Genomic DNA, 15,354 nt, shown 5'->3' with positions numbered 1-15,354 from the left:
TATTAACAAACTGAAGAATAAAAACCATATGATCATATCAATAGATGCAGAAAAAGCTTTTGACAAAATTCAACACCCATTTATGATAAAATCTCTCCAGAAAGTGGGCATAGAGGGAACCTACCTCAACATAATAAAGGCCATATATGACAAACATCATTCTCAGTGGTGAAAAACTGAAAGCATTTCCTCTAAGATCAGGAACAAGACAAGGATATCCACTTTCACCACTATTATTCAACATAGTTTTGGAAGTCCTAGCCACGGCAATGAGAGAAGAAAAAGAAATAAAAGGAATACAAATTGGAAAAGAAGAAGTGAAACTGTCACTCTTTGCAGATGATATGATACTATACATAGAGAATCCTAAAGATGCCACCAGAAAACTACTAGAGCTAATCAATGAATTTGGTAAAGTTGCAGGATACAAAATTAATGCACAGAAATCTCTTGCATTCCTATACGCTAATGATGAAAAATCCGAAAGAGAAATTAAGGAAACACTCCCATTTACCATTGCAAAAAAAGGAATAAAATACCTAGGAATAAACCTACCTATGGAGACAAAAGACCTGTATGCAGAAAACTATAAGACACTGATGAGAGAAATTGAAGATGATACCAACAGATGGAGAGATATACCATGTTCTTGGATTGGAGAATCAATATTGTGAAAATGACTATACTACCCAAAGGAGTTTCCAGATTCAGTGCAATCCCTGTCAAATTACCAATGGCATTTTTTGCAGAACTAGAACAAAAAATCTTGAAGTTTGTATGGAGACATAAAAGACCCCAAATAGCCAAAGCAGTCTTGAGGGAAAAAAACAGAGCTGGAGGAATCAGACTCCCTGACTTCAGACTATACTACAAATCTACAATAATCAAGACAATATGGTACTGGCACAAAAACAGAAACATAGATCAATGGAACAAGATAGAAAGCCCAGAGATAAACCCACACACCTATGGTCAACTAATCTATGACAAAGGAGGCAGTATGGGTATACAATGGAGAAAAGACAGTCTCTTCAATAAGTGGTGCTAGGAAAACTGGACAGCTACATGTAAAAGAATGAAATTAGAACATTCCATAACACCATACACAAAAAATAAACTCAAAATGGATTAGAGACCGAAATGTAAGAGTGGACACTATAAAACTGTTAGAGGAAAACATAGGAAGAACACTCTTTGACATAAATCACAGCAAGATCTTTTTTGATCCACCTCCTAGAGTAATGGAAATAAAAGCGAAAATAAACAAACGGGACCTAATGAAACTTAAAAGCTTTTGCACAACAAAGGAAACCATAAAGAAGAAGAAAAGACAACCCTCAGAATGGGAGAAAATATTTGCAAACGAATCAACGGACAAAGGATTAATCTCCAAAATACATAAACAGCTCATGCAGCTCAATGTTAAAAAAACAACCCAATACAGAAATGGGCTAAATAGACATTTCTCCAAAGAAGACATACAGATGGCCAATAAGCACATGAAAAGCTGCTCAACATCACTAATTATTAGAGAAATGCAAATCAAAACTGCAATGAGGTATCACCTCACACCAGTTAGAATAGTCCTCATTAGAAAATCTACAAACAACAAATGCTGGAGAGGGTGTGGAGAAAACGGAACCCTCTTGCACTGTTGGTGGGAATGTAAATTGATACAGCCACTATGGAGAACAGTATGGAGGTTCCTTAAAAAACTAAAAATCGAATTTCCAGGGGATCCAGCAATCCCACTACTGGGCATATACCCAGAGAAAACCATAAATCAAAAAGACACATACACCCCCAATGTTCATTGCAGCACTATTTACAATAGCCAGGTCATGGAAGCAACCTAAATGCCCATTGACAGATGAATGGATAAAGCAGATGTGGCACATATATACAATGGTATATTACTCAGCCATAAAAAGGAACGAAATTGGGTCATTTGTTGTGACAGTGATGGATCTAGAGACTGTCATACAGAGTGAAGTAAGTCAGAAAGAGAAAAACAAATATCGTATATTAACACGTATATGTGGAACCTAGAAGAATGATACAGATGAACCGGTTTGCAGCGCAGGAATTGAGACACAGATGTAGAGAACAAATGTATGGAAACCAAGGGGGGAAAGTGGTGGTGGTGGTGGTAGTGGTGTACTGAATTGGGCGATTGGGATTGACATGTATACACTGATGTGTATAAAATTGACCTGCTATATAAAATAAAATTCAAAAATTAAAAAAAAAAAAACCACCACAGATGTGTGCTGTCCAGTTTGGTAACCACCAGGCACATGTGGCTATTTAAGTTGAAATTAATTTGGATTAAACAAGGTAAAATATGTCTTCAGAAGCCACATCTCAAGCTAATGGCTACTTTAGAGGCCAGCACAGAGAGCGGACGTTCCTATCATCGTAAGAAGTTCTGCTGAACAGTGCTATGTAAATAATTCGTTGTTGTTATATTATTGTGCAGTATATGATAGGAATGTCTGCGTTTTATTTTTTATTCATAGTGAACTTTTAGATATGACCTCTGCCCAGTATTTGCTTTTGTTTCCTTTCTCTGCCCTTAAGAAACCTCCGTGAATTTTTATAGTGTACAAGTCTTATCTGAGTTTTTGATCAAATTTAGTGTTATATTGTAGTGGGCAGCTTGAAATTAGTTTGAAAATGTTCTCTATATTAATAATATACAAAAGTGATTTTACAAAGTTGTTGGGTTGTTTGTTTTTTTTTTTCTTTCTTTTTCTTATTTAAAGTCCATCTTCTGCACAGTTCCCGTTTTTGGGAGAAGTACTGCCTGTTCCCTCGTCCAGCATTGATTGTCACACTTTGCAAAGTTAAGATACCCTAAATGTTGGTATCTTGTACACGGTTTCCTCCAAGCCCCTTGTTTTTTTTTTTTACTTAAATAAAAACCGAATTTCTCAGGGAAAGAAGATTTTTACAAGCAATTTCGGAGCAGAATTGATTTTGGTGTGTGTTAATGCAGACAATCTGCCCAGTGTTAAAATGTTACAGAGAAAAAAACCCACACAAGCTGCCACGTTCGTGTGATCACACCAAAATAGCAGCTTGTGTTTGTATTTTCAGTCTCCTCGAGGTGGACTGCAGGCACACACGAATGAGTGGCTGTACTTGGTGTTGTGTGTTGTGATTTTATTTGATGCCGGCACAGTACATGCTTGTGCGTTCACGACCAGCCTTCGCATATGCACTTGTTCACAGCCACGGAAGTGAAAACTACAACACAAGCCGCTCTCTCTGAGTTGTCGGCAACCTGTGTGTGTGTTTCCTAAATATTAAAGAGGGGGAGAAACAAATTTTCAGGAACACAAGAAACAATTCTTCTGTCAAATGGCCTGTAGTCCTTCCTCATTTGACAACACTTAAGGTAAAAATAAAATATTGGATTCTCATGGTTGCATATATATATTTAGAAATATGTATTTTCCTGTACTCATGTTTTTGACGTGTATTTTTCTCATTTCTGTTCCATTTAAGCACGCAGATTCTTACCACACATTTGTCCCAATTTATGGGATATTTTTAAACTTTAAAAAAAATTTATAGTGTTTGAGTGAAAATATAGGTGTATTTGCTGCAGTCGTGGTGCTTTGATTAGCATCCTGGCACTCCCTGTCTGTGGGATTCGGGAGCAGCGGTCCATGTCGTGGCAGCAGAGTTACATCACTCTGAGCAGCTGACCAGAAGAATTTTTACTTTTGAGGTCCTCCTTGTAAATTAAGCCAGAATTTTTTAGCACTATTTATAGTTGTGGGTTCACATATTGATTATGAGAAGGTTAAAAAGTAAAGTCTGGTGGGTGGCAAAGTAATGCCTCACCCTGAAACATTCCTAGTTGGCCTATCCTGTTCAGTAGGGTAACAGTATTTTCGGAACTTTCACACATTTGGAATTGACACCACTTAAGTACTTCAAGGGTAAATGCTTTCAATTGCTTTAAAATTTTTTCTTAATTGCTGAAAAAGTACAAAATAAAGTCTGTATTTTCAGTGTGACAAAGCCTTGCACTTAAAGTGCATATTTCTATCTACCTATTTTTTTTTCTTAATTTTTCACCTTTATGGTATCAGTAAAAAGATTTTTTTTTTTTTTTTTAATTTGAGACAGAGAGGCAGTGGGGTAGAAGGCTTGCTACGTAACTCAGGGCATTGGAGAACTAGAAAGAACCTTGGATGAAAACCTCTTTTTGGATGGTGACAGATACCACTCCCTGAAACTCCAGCCCCAACTGCCCTGTACTGTCATTCTTTGATATTTCCTGTCATCCTAACCCTTCTGCTTTGTCTTCTCACCTGTATGGCGATTTCAAATTCCCACTTTCCCTGTTAGGCTCTTGGAGACTTTCCTGCTATCCTCTTGGGCTGGATCACACCCTTGTCATCACAACAGATTCCTAGTTTCTTTCTGTTCACCTCCAGTTTATGGCCTGTGAAAACTATATATTGCTTATGTATTCATTAGTTGCAAAAAACAAAGGTAGCGGAACTGTGGTCTGGCCTTTGTTATGCTTTGCCTTTTCACCTCCAGTCCTTGAGTTCATGATTTCATTCTCATTTTTCATTGGTTTGTTTATTTGTAGGTTTGTAGATTTATTTACTCATTCAACAAATGCTACTTGAGAAATTACTATGTAGCAGCTACTATTCCAGAAGTTGAGGATCCTGATAAGGAAAATAGTGTGTCTTCTGTTCTTTTGTAGACCCTGCGTATTTTATTGTAATTATCTTCCTTTTAAAAATATCTGTAAAATGTCTACTTTCTCGCCTAGATTTTCTTAAGTACTTAGTTTTTCTGTTCTATATCTTTCATATTCCCCAGTACCAGGCATCCATAACAGGCATTTGTGTCATTGGTAGTCATCTACTTAAGTCCTTTTATTTTGCAAACACGTAAAGTTGAAGCTCAGAAAGAATGACTTAAGAAAATACACCTTGTTAACGGCTGAAATGGAAATAACACCTGGGACTCCAGGTCTTTCCACAGATCTGTAACGTTTTATGTTAATCTAGTTTGCCTGAATTTAACGCTTTCTCAGTTCTAGAAGCATTTATCAAATACTTTGTGTATGCAGAGCACTCTGTGGAGCACACAGGACACGAAGGCATGAGTGTTATCTCAAATCTTACTCAGAAAGTTCTAGAGATTCAATACATAGCTACTGTTTCTGCCCTCTGGGTTCATATGTTCTAATGTAGAGTTTCTCACCCTTGGGAGTATTGACCTTTTGGACCAATTAATTCTTTGTTGTGAGAGGCTGTCCCGCGCAGTGGGGTGTTAAGCAGCGTCCCCGACCTCTGGCTGCCGAGGGCTCTTTGGGGCATGATTTTTAGGTCTTTCCAGGGCATCAGGGTGTCTTGTCTGACAGGAGGGTTCTCTGATGCACTGCTTTAGAGCTTTCTGAGATCTTAACAAAGTATTTTACATTCACACCCTTGGTTTCATCTTTGGACCTTGTTTTTCTGACTGTGTCTTATATTCGATCTTTGCCCAGAAGCAGTGTCTTAATGCTTCATTTGTGGCTAGAGAGGATGAGAAGGAGAAAAGGTTGTATTTTCAAGCCCAGCAAGTCCCAGCGCCTCTGCGTTGAGCAGTTCTTCCACTTTCCTCCTTTTCCATTCTACTGTAAATAACAAGCAACACCGGGCAGCACCTTCAGCACTGCCTGGACAGTCTCCTTGGCTAGATCACCCAGTGTATTAGGTACATTTTCAGTATTCCAAATAACTAGAGGCTGCTGTGTTGTCAGTACATAATAAGGAATCTTTTCTCTCCACTTTTCTTGTGATGTTTTCCTCACTTTGATTTACGCCCTCACTGGCAGCCTCGTGGGCTGTCTGGCTAATCATCTCTTTCAGATCCTTTAGTCTTTCAGTGAGGTCTGTGCAAGGTCCTTCCAGCTCCTGTCCAGTCCTATAGACACCTCTACCACATATTTTATTGTTTTTTTAAAAACAGCCCAGTTTCAGGTATCAAAACCTCTTTTCATCATCTATTTGCTGCATAATACATCAACCAAAATGTAATCTCTTGGAACTATAATCATGTATTGTATTTCATAGTTGCTGGAGATCAGGAGTTTGGGAGCAGCTGTGGTCCTGGCTCAGGGGTCTCTCTTGAGCTTGCAGTCAGGTGTCAGCTGGAGCTGCGGTCGTGTGGAGGCCTAATGAGGGCTGGAGGACCCCTGTGGGTTCCTCTCCATGTGGGTCTCGCCATGGCGCTGCTTAAGTGTCTTTTCTCCAGAGGATTCTTCCCCTAAAGCAAACAATCCATGGAGGAAGGGCAGTGTGTTAAAGAATTGGCAAATGTATTTTTAAAACCACCACAGTCCATATGTAGCTTCCCAAGTTTCCCAGATGACCTTTTCCATTCTGTCCAGCTGGAAGGGGGAATGTGGATGGGGCCTGATGGGGGCTGGGGGAAATGTGAATTTTGTGGTCACATGTCATGGCCACTCCCATCCCAGTGGCCACAGCTCACTGAAGAGGATGCTGGGAAGTTCAGTCCTGCCGTGTACCTGGAATGAGGAGAAAGCAGATTTGGTTGAATAGGGGGGATGGTGAAATCATCAACCAAAGTAGGGAGGACAGGAATAAAAAATACGTAGTGTGCCTCCGTTCATTTTATATCAAATTGCTCCTCTGTGGTTTTTGCTTGATTTTTTTTTTCCGTTTTTCTTTAATAAAACAACAAACCAGAGAAAGGTATTATAGTTATTTTGGTGTTTAATAGTATTCTAGGGAGTTTTCATCCGCTCATTTTAAATTTTAGATGGATGCTGGTAGTGAAGTTCTGGTTTTAAAGTACCGACGTAACATCAATTATTGTTCCTTCAAGCCCTCCTGTGCTGCTCCGTCCTCCTTCTTGACTATAAACCTTCCCCAAGGGTTTTATTTTTTCCCTTGGGGCATCTTATTGAATACTTGCATCTTCAGTAATTCAGCTGGGCCCAGTGCTTTGTCTGTTTTAATACTTCTAATTACCTAATTATGTACTATTATGCAGTGACAAAGCCCTTTGTCATTTCACTCTTTTCTTAACCCTTTTCTTGCTTAGGAAATGTTCTTTTTGTCTCTTTGTTGTCTGAGGAACTCTCCGTCATAGACACCCCAGATATTTGCCTAGCTTCCCTTCATCCTCTGTCTGTGTTATGAGCGACCACAGCCCTGTGCGAAGTTTCTGCGTCTTTCCAGTTAGCTCCCATCAGGCACCTGGGTTCCTGGTTACTGGGTCTGACGTTGTTGTTTAGCTGTACTCCATCCCTCACCTCCTGACTTGTTCCCATATGCTGCAGTTGCATGGGAAGATATCCAAAAGGTGAATAGAATGGTCTGGTTATCATAACCTATTTTCGTGACAGAATTAGTGTCATTTATCATTCATAGAGCTTAGATGTCCACAAGCATCCATGAGTAAATATAATGGAAACCAACTATGTTTTTCAAAATTATAGTGATCTGTACTTCAGGATGACTAAAAATTGACAAGGGTAAATTTTTCTTTATATATGTATTTTAGATAATAATGAAAGGAAAAAGGATAAAGTTGTAGTCTTGCCATCTTACCACCTCTAATGAATTAATACATCTAGGCAATGATCATCGATCATCACAGAAAGAGAAGCTAAAAATGTATGCCTCCTGATGGAAGTACACAGTACCATCTGTACCCGTTAGCTATTGCTGCATTGTAAACCACCCCAAAGCTTAAAAGAACAGCAGAATTAATTTTGTTGATGAATCTCCAACTTGGGTAGGGCTGAGCAGGCAGGTTGTCTCTGTTCCACATGGTGTTGGCCAGGCCAGCTTGAAGGTTAAGGACTGGAATCATTGGAAGATGTGTTCACTTTCCTGCCTGGCTGTTGAAGCCGGCTCTCAGCAGAGACCTCTGGAGCTGTGACTGGAACACCTCCCCACGGCCTCTCCTGTAGCTGCTTGACTTCTAGCAGCACAGCGTCTGGGTTCCACGATGTGTCCAGACGGAGAGGCAGACAGAAGCTGTGTCGCAGCATCACTTGTGCTGTCTTCTCTTTGTGAGAAGCTCATCACTGAGGACAGCACATCTGCAGAGGGAAGGAAGTTAGGCTCCTCCACCTTTGTACGGGAGGAGTGCCAAAGAATTCGTGAACATGTACTAAAGCCACCATGCCACCCATGAAGGTTTTTGTTGAAAGTTGAACCTGAACCTGATGAAGTCTCTAGACCTACCTACCAGTTTATAGGAAATACAGCCGGGGGGGGGGGGGGGGGGGTGTGGAGGTGGGGGGTGGGGCGCGGTGGGGAGGAGAGGAATGTGTCACATAACAAAATGGAGGAACAATAAGTAAAATTCAGAATGTGGGAAGTTTCTACAGGGTAAAGAGCCTGGTTTCTTTAACAAATACATTGTAAGAGAGAGAGGGAGAGGGAGAGAGGAAGGAAGGGGGAGGGAGGGAGGGAGGGGCATGTCTATGGAGTAAAAAACTCTTAAGAGATATATCAACAAGTTGCAGTGTAAATTCTTGGATCTTGATTGAAACAAACTGAAAAATATTTAGGGAAATTTGAACATTGATTGTATATTTGATTTAATCAATGGATTATTTTTATTAGTTATAGTGTTAAAGTGGTGCTATGGTTATGTTTTTAGAGAGTCTTTATGTTTTAGAAATACACACTGCAATATTATGGGTGTAGTGATGTCTCAGGTTTGCTTCAAAATGCAACATTGAGAGAGGAGGATATGAAAAAAAAAAAAAAGAACTGATTAATAATGATGAAGCTGGGCAATGGCTATACTGCAATTCAGTCTACTATTGTCTCTTTATAAATGCTGGAATTTATAATGAAAGATTATAATGAAAAGATTATATATGAAAGATTTTAGATAATGAAAGATTTTTTTAAAACTTAAGTTGAAAACTATACTGCCTACGAATGTGGGGTTATTTCAAGATACAAACCAAAACTCACACAGCAGACTTTTATATCTCTTGATGTTAGTTTGCACTATGTAAAATTTGTCTATTTAATACCTGCACACATCTTGAGAGAGAAACTCCTGCATTTTAAATATTGATCTATTAAGTTAAAACTGAATTATTGGGCTTCCCTGGTGGCGCAGTGGTTGAGAGTCCGCCTGCTGATGCAGGGGACACGGGTTCGTGCCCCGATCTGGGAAGATCCCACATGCCGCAGAGCGGCTGGGCCCGTGAGTCATGGCCTCTGAGCCTGCGCGTCCAGAGCCTGTGCTCCGCAACGGGAGAGGCCACAACAGTGAGAGGGCCCGCATACCGCAAAAACAAAAAACAAAAAACTGAATTATCACCTTTTTTTCCATCAGGTAAAAATGTTCGATGGTATTAGTCTAAATCACATCATGGAATACTTTAATATTAATTTCTCTTTGCTTTTTATCTCTATCAGAGTTTCATCCTCACCTGTTTACCATCTCCACTTTCATTTCTGGCCAAATGCAGGAATTAGTTCTCTTGACTTTCATTTTCTAATAATAATTTAGAATTTATCTTCAGTTCCCATTTATTGTGATTCTTTTCTCCTTTTACTTTCCTATCAGATAGTTTTGGCTTGAGTGAATCATAAATGTCTCTAGTTTCAATCCTAAGTTTTTTTTTCTCTATCTCATCTTTAATGAATATACTGCCATTTCTCTTTTTTGCATGAAACTGTAGAGTCACTATTGATTTTTCAAAATCTTCACAGTTGTTGACTCCAGCCTCGGTCTGTATTCTGTGATTTTTGTTATTGTCTCAAAACCAGATTTGCCTTTCCAGTGATATTCGGGTTAGACTACTGTTCAGATTACCTGCCCTGAATCAACACCAGATGTTAGGGAAGCTATTTTGAAACTTAAAACCTATCATCAAAGCTGCTTATCACTATTCCTAGAGAATCTACTCACTACTTTTCTCCCTTTTATTTCTGATTCCTATAGATGGAATGCCTTCTTACTTGAAGCCTGTTAATACGAAACCAAGTATTTGTTGTAGCAAATATGTTATTATTCAGGTATATTCATCAACCTTATGACCTAGGTTCTTCTTTAAACTCATGGAATTTTAAACTTCTTTAAACTTTAAACTCATGGAATTTTACTTCAATGCATATCTCTGACACATTGTTTAGCAGAGCAGTTGGGAAGTACTGCTAACCTGCTAACTACCCAGATATACTGGAGCAGGTATTAATCTCTCTGCTTCCGTTCTCCTTGCCTGTTACCTTCTGAACTGGACTCTTTCACCTTATAACTTCTCTGAATGTCATCTCTTTTTCCAGCTTCTTTTGTTTCTCTTTTGGAACTCTTCTGAAATCTTTCCCATGTTACTTGTTTGATGCTGTGGATTCTTCATCAGCATTTAGAGAGCACCTCACACTTTTCTAAAAAAGAGGATATCCTGAAACTTCCTAAATTGACCCTTCAGCATTGTAGACTAGAATTGTGGTTGGTGTGCTATCACATAGATATGCTCTGTCTGCCTAATACGCGTTTTCAGTTGATTGGGTATTTGCTAAAAGTGGGTAATTTAAATTATCTACCTGCAATTTGATTCTTATAGATCTCTAGTTTTTAGTCTTGCGAGTGGTTAGTATGCATTTAAAGGAAACTGTGAATTGATATGTAATACAATTTACATTTTTAGTAGTAAGGTATTAAATTCTTACGTTATATAGTTCATGGATATTTGTTACAAAGTGAATGTTGTAGGTTTTAGTACTTTCTCCCATAGTCCATTCAGATTGCAGTGACTGTAGGGAATTTGGTGGTGCCAGTGTTCGTAGACAGTTTCCAAAGCATAGTTATGGAAGGGGACACACAAAATCACGCATCCGTGTGATCTGTCCAGATCCTGGGACAGGAAGCCTACTTCACGACAGGGCTAGATTTAAGTCATCTGATGAGGAAGGAGGGGAAACAGTTTCGTCTCAGAAGGGTTACTCTGTTTTTACTTTAGTGACTAAGTTTTCCCAAGAAATTTCTTTCCAGCATTTTATTAACTACTTACCTATCTTTCATCCTGATTACTCTAATTTGGGATATTTGACTATCTAAAGGTTTTAGCAGATTTCTTTTGTCCCAAATAAGTCATTTAACAAGTTTTTCTGTTTCTTTCCTGCTTCAGTGCATTTGACACCTTTCTGGAACTTCTTTGGCTTCTAAGATATAGTTATTATTCTTGCTCTGAATCTGCTTTCAGGTAATTTCTCTCCTCTTTAGGAGCTGTGGTCACTTGTGCCTAGTCAGACTCCTGAGCTTCAGTCTGGGCTGTCTGGAGGGCCATCACATTAATCTGGATGGCTGTCTGGAGGGCCATCCCTCTCAAGCATGGACTTGAGATAACATTGTTCAGACCCATGGACTGTTGATTACCGGCCCCCCAAAGGAGAGGCTTCCTTGTTGGTAGAGAACAGGTCAGATACCTGTGTCTGGGGACAAATTGTACATCCAAGGGAATTTCAAGCAAAAGTCAAATGAACAGATGAAGATGAAACAGGCTGTAATTTATTATAAAAATTAGGCCCAGGAAAGAGATGCTTCACAAACCGCCTGAACTGGAGAGAAAGTTCTCACTCTCACAGGGTGCCCGAAGAGGATCAGAAGGAAGCAGAAAAGAGCAGAGGTTGCCAGAGATAGGAAGCAGTGAACCATCAGAATATGAATAAAATAACCACTGCTGCCTTTACGAGACTAACGAAGGAGATTTTTCTGTTTCCGTGATGCCGCGTGCCTCCGTGCTCTAGGCGCTCCTCCTTTTCAGCCTCTTGCGTATTTACTACATATTCTCGTGTTTTCTAGTTCCAATGCGACCTCATTCACATCTTCATCACCTAAAGTACCAGTACTCAGAGACTAGCAATCACTTCTCTTCCTGAACGTCTGCTGCCAGGCGCTGTTCTTGGTGCTTTCACATTATTTCATCTTCATCACAAGATCAGTATTATTATCGCTACTTATAGATGAGGCCGTTAAGCAGCCATTTACTCAAGGTCGCACAGCCAGCAATTATGCAACAGGGATCTGAACTTCGGCTTTTCTTCTCAGGTTTGTGATTTTTCCGTTTCACCTCAGTATAATGTCCTCTTATCTCCTTCCTGCAGTCTCTCCTCCTGCAGGCTTAATCCCACTTAGAGTTACTCAAATACTGTCTTCTTTGGTACTTCCCTATTCAGAAATGTAGAGTCACTCTGTTGCTTTTCCTCAGTTGTAAATACTGCATTCAAAGCTCTTTTCTACACCTCCCACCTTTTCTTCTGTCCTGTTGCCCTGCTGCCAAGTGGCAGTACTTCACAGAAGTATTGATATTTTCCTTTTGCATTACTAATACCATACAGTGCTCTGCATTTGGAATACTCTTTGCCTTCTATGTCTTCATAGCTTTCCTTCTGATTTGGTTACTTTTCCCACAGATGTTCCATGTTCCTCCTCTCCTAAAAATTCTTGTTCAAACCTTTTGTGATTGAACCCATTTGCTGCTTATTTCTAGACAACATTCCTTCTTCCCTTATAGGCTCGTCTCTTGGTATTCATAGGAGATTAGTTCCAGGACTCGCACAGATACCAAAGTCCATGGATGCTCAACTGTCTTGTATAAAATGGAGTAATATTCTCATATAATCTATGCATATCCTCTCATATACTTTAAATCATCTCTAGATTTCTTATAATACCTCCTACAATGTAAATGCCATATAAATAGTGGCTGGCATGCTGGCAAATGCAAGTTTTGCCTTTTGGAACTTTCTGGAATTTTTTTTCCCCAAACATCTTTGATCCACGGTTGGTTGAGTCTGCAGATTCGAAACCCAGGGATCCACAGGGTCGACTGTATATTCACTGTGTATTGCACTGCTCTGTATTTGCTCTTTGGGTTGTTGCAGTCGTAAATTCTTGCATTATAAACAACTATTTAAGCTCCTTTCAGGTGGATACTCTTGCCCTTTTGTATTTCACATTACCTCAAAGCACCTGGTAGAATTTTTGATCCAGAGATCATTTAAGCAATACTGACTAACTCAGTCCATTTGAAGTCTGTGTTTTAATCAGATAAAACTAATGGTGTGGTCATGTATAATAATTTAAATCATGGTATTTGCATCAAAAAAAATAGGATAATGATTTTTTTTCACAAAGTTGGTACTTACAAAATCACAGTATACCAAATGGGGTAAAACAAAGCAATCCCCACACCAAATGCACAGGCTACAATTTGTTTTGCTTAAAAACTGTTGTATTCATCATGCATATGATGACATTTACATACGAAGACATTTGAAATATTTAGATGTTGAAGGGTATCCAGTAGTTTCCCTTTTTCTCACCCTTTTTTCTTGAACACATGAGTCCCACCTATGGCGTAAGTTGCCTGGCAAATACAGACTTGTACTAAAACCAAAAGCTGCCCATGGCACCTCTCAGAGATGAGAATTTGAGGGTAACTCTTGGAATTGTGCTAGCCGATTTCAATCCTGTGTTTTCTTTTTTCAGGTTTCCTGAAATGCAGTTTTTCCAACAAGAAAATGTGAGAAAAATTCTTACAGATGTTCTTTTCTGTTATGCTAGAGAAAACGAGCAGTTGCTTTATAAGCAGGTAATGAAAATATCGTACAGGTGGCATCCATTGACTCAGAATTTTCTATACAGCTTGACAAATGATAGAGCAATAATGTAGCCTTTATTGTATCCAAAGTTGCATCATAATAGTAAAGCAATCAAAGAGCTGCTTGTCAGCTGCATGGTGAGAAAGGTAAGCTCATTGACGCACATATGCTTCTTCCTTATTATAAGACATTCCACCAAATTGTCTTCTATGAGGCATTCAATCTTTGCTTTCAACTTTTGAGAGTTTGTTTATAAACAGCATCTTTGAAGGCAATCTAGTAATAAAGCTTTTCAGAGTTGTATATATAAATATTGTTTCTAAGTACAGCATTTATAAATATGTGGCATGTCATGTAGAGAATAATCAAATGTCCTTTTACTCTTCAAAATCTACCAGTAATATAACTGCAGAAAGTTCCTTTAAACTTTCTGAAATTTATATGATATTCTTGTGATCTTGATGTTTAATTCATCTCACTATTAAAAACGATTATTGGATTATGTTTATTCTTTTCAAAATGTAAATTCTTAATTTAATATATAAAGAAGTATCTAGGTTTGCATTTAACCTTATGGGGTTCCAATAAAAATACGCAAAGTTAAATATTTTTATGTATTTCTCAAAATGCATATTAAGTGAGAATTCAAACTATATTAATAAATTCTCCAACAATCCAAAGTTATGACATCCAACTGATGACAACCCAAATTCAGTGTAATATAACAGAAAACATCTGCATGGTGAGAGCAGTGTATTTAATTTGAGATAGACTTAATTTGTTTAAAGATAATAAATCAGGTCATATTACAGTTGTCCTAAATAATGTATTTGTTATTGTGTACATAGAATATCCAAGGGAACTAATTTTATCTTAGTTTCGATACTAATAGTATGTCTTTATATTAATTACATGGTGATATTTAGCTTTTAGAATGGGAAATGGAAAAATATATCCTACTCATAATGGCAACCAAAACTATAAAATGTCTAAAAATAAATTAATAATATAGAATCAAAAGCTATATGAAGAAAACTATAAATGTTGTTGGAGCAAGAGTTGAATAAATAGAAAAGTGATAACGTGTTTTTAGGTGGGAAGACATTAAGTAAAAATATTACTTCTTCCCAAATTAATATATAAATGTGTTATCATTCCATTGATAGCCTAAGTGAGAGATATGGTTTTTAAAAACCGGGCACAGTGATTTTAAATTTTACACCAAGAAGCTTTATAGTCATTTTAATGGTGATAATACAGCTTAGTGGTTAAGATCACTGGCTCTAGACTCAGAACCCTTGATTTGAATCTCGGCTCCAACACTTTAAGTAGCTACCTTGTCTTAGACAATATACACATGTAACTTTTCTAATCCTTAGTTTCGTTGATGAGGGCAATAATAGTATTGACTCTGTAGAGTTAAAGACATGTAGTGCTCATTATGAGTTCATGTTGGTGGCTGTGATGGTGATCATTGCTACAGTCAGTATTAAATATGTTGGAGCTGCCACAGAATTCAAGGGAAGGGGAGAATGTCACAGGGAGATCTGAAAACTGTTATAAATGTTCCGTGATCAAACCAATGCGACAGTAATGTGGGAACTGAGAAATAGATCAGTGGAACAAGCTAAGAACAGGTTCAGTTGTAAACGAGATCTTCATATAAGATAGGACGTTTTCTTTCAATGGGAAAAGGATATTGACGTGCTGTATTTGGCTTTCTATCTAA

At 38.3% G+C, this 15,354-nt stretch overlaps 1 protein-coding gene across 1 annotated transcript in view; it reads left to right on the top strand.

The window, feature by feature from the left end:
- Positions 1-15,354, top strand: part of TBC1D5 (TBC1 domain family member 5) — a 411,864-nt gene that overhangs the window by 170,248 nt on the left and 226,262 nt on the right. The window contains exon 8 of the mRNA XM_082840369.1: positions 13,513-13,615. Within this exon, the coding sequence (XP_082696495.1) occupies positions 13,513-13,615 (103 nt within the window). The remainder of the gene's footprint in view (positions 1-13,512; positions 13,616-15,354) is intronic.

Source organism: Leucopleurus acutus (genome assembly GCF_964270905.1).
Source record: "Leucopleurus acutus genome assembly, chromosome: 5".
In the NCBI taxonomy this organism is placed as follows: domain Eukaryota; kingdom Metazoa; phylum Chordata; class Mammalia; order Artiodactyla; family Delphinidae; genus Leucopleurus; species Leucopleurus acutus.
Note: the sequence above shows the minus strand (reverse complement) of the source record. Positions and strands in the feature narration are given on the sequence as shown.